Source organism: Lepidochelys olivacea, assembly GCF_965140295.1.
Source record: "Lepidochelys olivacea isolate rLepOli2 genome assembly, chromosome: 3".
NCBI lineage: Eukaryota > Metazoa > Chordata > Testudines > Cheloniidae > Lepidochelys > Lepidochelys olivacea.
In genome coordinates this window covers 91,046,273-91,052,272 of record NC_140413.1, presented here as the reverse complement: position 1 = coordinate 91,052,272, position 6,000 = coordinate 91,046,273, and the positions used below count along the sequence as shown (strand labels likewise).

Genomic DNA, 6,000 nt, shown 5'->3' with positions numbered 1-6,000 from the left:
TAGGGACATCCAGACAATGAGGTTGTGTTTATAAAAAGAAAAGGAGTACTTGTGGCACCTTAGAGACTAACCAATTTATTTGAGCATGAGCTTTTGTGAGCTACAGCATCCGATGAAGTGAGCTGTAGCTCACGAAAGCTCATGCTCAAATAAATTTGTTAGTCTCTAAGGTGCCACAAGTCCTCCTTTTCTTTTTGCGAATACAGACTAACACGGCTGTTACTCTGAAGGTTGTGTTTATGACCATCTTGGCTAATAACCATTTATGTACCTACCCTCCATGAACATGTCCAGTTCTTTTTTTAACCCACTTTTATCCTTCACAGCATTCCCTTGCAATAAGCTCCAACGGTTGATGTGTGTTGTGTGAAGAAATATTGCCTTATGTGTGTTTTGCTGCCTATTAATTTCTTTGGGTGACCCCCTGGCTCTTTCGTTAATTGAAGGGGTAAATAAGACTTCCTTATTCACATTCACCACACCATTCATAACTTTATAGACCTCTATCATACCCCTAGCCCCTTAGTTATCTCTTTTTAAAGCTGAACAGTCTGTTTTTTTAATCTCTTCTCATACAGAAATTGTTCCATACCCTTAATGATGTCTTTTTGCTCTCTTGGTGACTTTTCCAATTCCAGTATCTTTTCTGAGATGGGGCAACCAGAACTGCACTCCGTATTCAAGTTGTGTGCGTACCATGAATGCATATAGTGGCATTATGATATTTTTGTCCTAATAGCTATCCCTTTCCTAATGGTTCCTAATATTCTGTTAGCTTTTTTGACTGACATTGCACATTGAGCAGATTGTGACATATTATACCTTGGGGGAGGGTCTTGTAATCCCCATATTCCTCATTTGTATATAACTGTGATATTGAATATAAAGCGTGCCATGTGAGGTATCAGGGAAAAGGTTATGATTGGCTGAAAGTCACTGTTCTATCTAAATATGTATATCATTAGTGTATATGAAGTTATGAGAATGTGTGGTATGGTTGCCACGAAAATATGCTGTGGATTTGGGAAGTACTCAGACACTAGCTCTCCAGAGACAATGACAAGGGAGGTAACCAACACCCAGAGGGGGTGCTGAATAGTAATCACCAGCCATTGTCCAGCAAGGGAGCTACAATGCCATTAAATGATTCGCCTGCACAAGGCCACACCAGGGGAATTGCTCAGCCTTGCTTGGGGACTCAGCAATGCCCACCAGATATGCCTGGACTTGTGTTCTCAAAGCACATGGACTAAGGGTATAAAACAGAACACAGTGGCCACATGATGGGCCTTTCTCCTGTCCCCACCTATGCTGCAAGCAACAAGGACACTCAGAAGACTGAAGACTTTAACAGAGAATAAGATGGGTGAGAAACACCAATTCCCTATGCCCAGTGCAACCCCTGAACAATAACTAAAGAAAGAACTAAAGAGATAAGGTGGGTTCTGGTATTGAGAGAGACTAGCTTTCGCACTTACACAGAGCTCTTCACCGCCTGGGAGTCATATGGAAGGATAAAACCAAGTGTCCCCAACACAAGGCAAACAGAAGATACATCACAGAGCACAGATAAGAAAAGCAACTCTTTGATCAGAATAATATTCCAAATACAGTTATCAAAAAACGCCACACTTCCTCTCCCAATATACACTTCCAGGCAGGCTGGACTAGAGTCACGTTCAGAGAAACCAAAAATGATCTCATTAGCTCTTTCCTCTATCTTGTCTTTCCCTCAGTGAGGTATGAGGAGTCTCTCCTTCATGAGATTTCCAAATAGTTTGTAAACTCCAGTTAGAGTGTGTGCGGAGAGCTGGGGTGGGAGAGCACCAGCTGCAGCCAAGTAGCCTATGGGCTTTTCCTTCTCTCACATAAGACCAGCCTTTTGTTCAATTTATCAAATGGATGAGTTGTGTAAATAGCCTGACTTTTTCCTTCCTTCCTTCCTCCTACGCAGGAATTCTTAGGTTCACTGGGCCCAGTTTCATCTAAACTTAAAAGAAAAAGATCTCTGCTTTCGCAAGTGCGGCCAACTTTGTGAGGCCTGTTTACTCCCTTTTATTTTCTGTCACCCTCCAGATTATTTTTTTTAGAATAAATTCTTAAAATAAATTCTTTTAGCTAGACAGCCCTTCCTCCAGGTTTGACATTTCTGGCAGGTTTTGCAGGGTGGAGCCACGTGCAGTACCTGTCTGAAGGCCAAACCAATAAACTCTGCCTGTTCTAGCCTGGTGTGGAGTTTATACACTCTTGTGACATTTCAGAAAAATACACTTGGAGCTTTTCCCCACATTTCTTCTGTGGATTTTTCAATAAACACACATCCCCAAAACAGTGCAAGTGCTGAGCCAATATGTCATTTAACCACTCTAGTATCCTAGAATCTAGGAAGCAGAGTGGGAGGCAGGAACAACCTAGCATTCACCTGCTAGGGTTATAGACAGCAGTAAAGCATGTATTCTCTATTTAAAGATACAAGGTGGATGAGGTAATATCTTTTACTGAATGAACTTATGTTTCTGAGAGAGACAAGCTTCCAAGATATACAGAGCTCTTCTTCAGGTCTCTGTGTAGCTCGAAAGCTTCTTTCTCTCACTAACAAATAAAAGATCCCATAAAAGATATTCCCTCACCCACCTTGTCTCTCTAATATCCTGGGACTGACACGGCTACAACTACGCTTCATATTCTCTATATAGTCATCTTCTCTCTGCTGTTAGAAGAGAAAATGTCAAAATCAATTAATCTAACAATTATTCAAGTGAACATATATAACTCAGATTCTGAAGTGTAAACAGTTTAGTGGAACTAGAATAGTCTTTGGCTTACCATGGCAAGGTGCTCTTATGAATGCAATTTACAGTAGGAAAGCTTTGACTCAGAGTGGAATTTCCACTACACCATAAAGCTGACGCATTGGAGAATCTAATGATTATTTTCATCCTTGATTGTTGGAATTAAGACAGAATTGTGGTCTTAATCAAACCTGTCTGGGAAAGAAAAGAGAAGCATTCTCCCCTTTAAAACATGTTCTATTAATAAAAAACAGATCTAACTGGGCATCTCAGGCATTTCCCCTCAGATCATGTGCTCAGGTTTATTTATGGATGAAGATTCACAGTAATTACAGTACCTTTTCAAAATCAAATTTCTCACCAATACATGTCTCATTCTGGAAAAAAAAAAAAAAGCAAGATTTGGAGGAATTCTAAAAATGAGAAGTAGCACAAGAATCAAATGCAATGATAAGTCAATTTTCTCTGCAGAGATCTGTGTTTGGCTAGAGTGCACCAGAAGTCAGTTATTTCTTTTAAATTATTGTCCAGTTGTTTACAAAAAGGTCAACAGTGGGAAGTCTCACCATTACATTAGCAAGGGGGAAAGGTATCAATTTTTGAATCAATGGAATAATTGCCCCCTTTCCCTGCGCATTGGATTTACTTTAATTACAGTTCAGAGACTGACTATATCTTAAATCTCAGTTCTGAAAATAGAAAAGGAGTACTTGTGGCACCTTAGAGACTAACCAATTTATTTGAGCATAAGCTTTCGTGAGCTACAGCTCGCTTCCCGATGAAGTGAGCTGTAGCTCACGAAAGCTTATGCTCAGATAAATTGGTTAGTCTCTAAGGTGCCACAAGTACTCCTTTTCTTTTTGCGAATACAGACTAACACGGCTGTTACTCTGAGTTCTGAAAATAGTTGCAATACATACCTTTAGTTTTGGCCACCAACAGATGGCAGCACTTGAATATCAAAGTCCTCATCTGGGACCGGATCTTCAGTCCTTCCAAAACCAAAATTCTCCCTTTAGCTCAGGAACCTGATTGTGGAGTCTGCACACAGCAAAAAAACCTCCCTATTGAAGTCAAGTTTTGCCTGAATATGGATTGCAGAATTAGGTCTTTGAATTGGCTGGTTGTTGGCAATTGGTAATAACCAGACAACAATAACATTATAATACTAAGCATTTGCTGTTCTTCAGCAGCGTTTATCCAAGGATCTCAAAATACTGTACAAACATTAATTCCTCCTATGAGGTAATTATTAATCAGAATATTTTACAGATGTGGAAACTGAGGCACAGAAAAGACATAACTGGCAAGTGGTGTGTTCCAGGTGTGACATTTTATGCAACTTACAAATATGTGATATGGCTCATTAAGTAAATTGCACATTTACAAGTAATTTGTGTATGACCATAGCCCTGGCTTCATCTTAAAGTCAATGTACTCTCCCTCAAACAGTGGTAGGGGCAGGACGTGGAGCTGCACAAAATTTGTCAGCTGTGACAGGTGGGTGTATGCTGAAGGGCACCAGGGAAGGTGGTGGGTGCTGTGTGGGGAGGAAGATGGGTTTGTGTGGAAGGTGGGGGCGTCTGGGAACTGGCAGAGTGGAGATGGGGGGAGCAATGGGAGGAGTATCTAAGGGAAGTTGGATTTGTGGGGGTTTTCGGGGACAGCTGGATAACTTGGGGGAGAAGCTTGGGCCAGCTCGTTTTCTGGGAGACGTCGAGGAGGAAAGGCTGGGGTCATGATATGCAGAAAACTGGAGGTTTTGGCCAGGAAAGACTGTGGGGGAAGACGAGGCCGGCTGGGTTTGCCAGGGCTGGGCGGAAGAGCTGTGCGGGCTGACTGGATTCAAACGTTTGAGGGGCTCGCTCGCGGGGGGGGGGGGGGAGAGGAGCCTAGGACCCCTATTGCCCCTCCCCCGCCTCTGGGCTGCTTTCCCTGCGCGGGCCCAGCCGGGGGCACGATGAGACTGGCCACTTGGCTACTGGCCCCCAGCAGATGCTACAACAGGTGCTGGTGGCCGCAGAGCCGGGGGGGGGGGGTCGGAGGCGCCAGCAACAAGCCCGGCCGCCCAGGCGCTGACGTCCCGCGAGCGCGAGGTTCCGAGAGACGCAGGCAGAGGCCGTTGGGGCGGGTCAGCCGCGGCTCCCGCGGGCCGTTGTCTAAGCGCCAAGCCGGCCTCTGACCCGACACCAACGACTCTGGGGCTGCGGAGAAGCCCCCGAGCGCCGCTGCTCTGCGGTGAGCAAGGTCTGGGGCCCCTGCAGCGCAGGCGTGGAGAAGGGTCAGGGGCGACGAGCGCTGCCCGGAACTGCAGCGACCCCCTCCCGCCGCGGCCTAAACAGCGCGCAGAGCAGGCAGCGCCTGCGCAGTGTGAGTGGTGCAACGGCGCTGAGATCGCTGAGGTGGGGCTCGGCCATGCTCCCTGAGATGCGGTGTCAGTTGTGGCAGGCAGCACAAGTCAATCGACGATCTCAGTCCACCGCCAGAGTGCCGTCTCGGAACCTGTTTCAGTATCCTAGCGCATGCGCCGTAGCGACGCGTCGCTCCTCTCACAGCCACTGTCACCAGGGAGGAGGGTACTGCCGCCGTGTCCTGCGGGCGTTGAGGGGCGGGCGGGCGCGCGCAGGTGTGTGTTGGGTACCGCGCGGGCGTTGAGGAGAGGGGCGCGCGCGCACGGGGTGCCTCGCAGGCCGCGGTGGGGGGCGGGGAGTCAACATGTCCGGAATGGGGGCTGGTTCGTGCGGCTCGGGCTCCGGGGCCTGTGGCGGGGGGGTTGCCGCCGCCGCCTCCCCGGGCGGGGGGGTGTCGATGTTCCGCTGGCTGGAGGTGCTGGAGAAGGAGTTCGATAAGGCCTTCGTGGACGTGGACTTGCTGCTGGGGGAGATCGACCCCGACCAAGCGGACATCACCTACGAGGGGCGGCAGAAAATGACCAGCCTCAGCTCCTGCTTCGCCCAGCTCTGCCACAAGGCGCAGACTGTGTCCCAGATCAACCACAAGCTGGAGGTGAGGGGGGAAGGGTTAGGGACGTGAAAAGGACGGGGCATGAAGGGGGTGGAGCTGCGGGGCCGGGGGTTGAGTTGTTAGGGGAGGTGGGAAGTAAAGGGGCTTGACAGACCGAGGGGGACTTTCCCCCCAGTGCTCTGATTGCTGCACTGGCCTCCCATTGGATAGACTGGGATTCAAGGTGTCTGTTCTGCTGTTCAAA

General features: G+C 47.5%; 1 protein-coding gene across 2 annotated transcripts in view; it reads left to right on the top strand.

Moving 5' to 3' along the window:
- The first annotated feature begins 4,806 nt into the window (after nucleotides 1-4,806).
- GOPC (golgi associated PDZ and coiled-coil motif containing) overlaps nucleotides 4,807-6,000 on the top strand; it is a 65,721-nt gene continuing 64,527 nt past the window's right edge. Inside the window, exon 1 of one of the 2 annotated variants that reach the window (XM_084624336.1) lies at nucleotides 4,807-5,798. In XM_084624336.1, the coding sequence (XP_084480462.1) occupies nucleotides 5,508-5,798 (291 nt within the window). In that variant the 5' untranslated portion in view covers nucleotides 4,807-5,507. The remainder of the gene's footprint in view (nucleotides 5,799-6,000) is intronic. The other variant, XM_084624337.1, reaches the window with a different exon arrangement.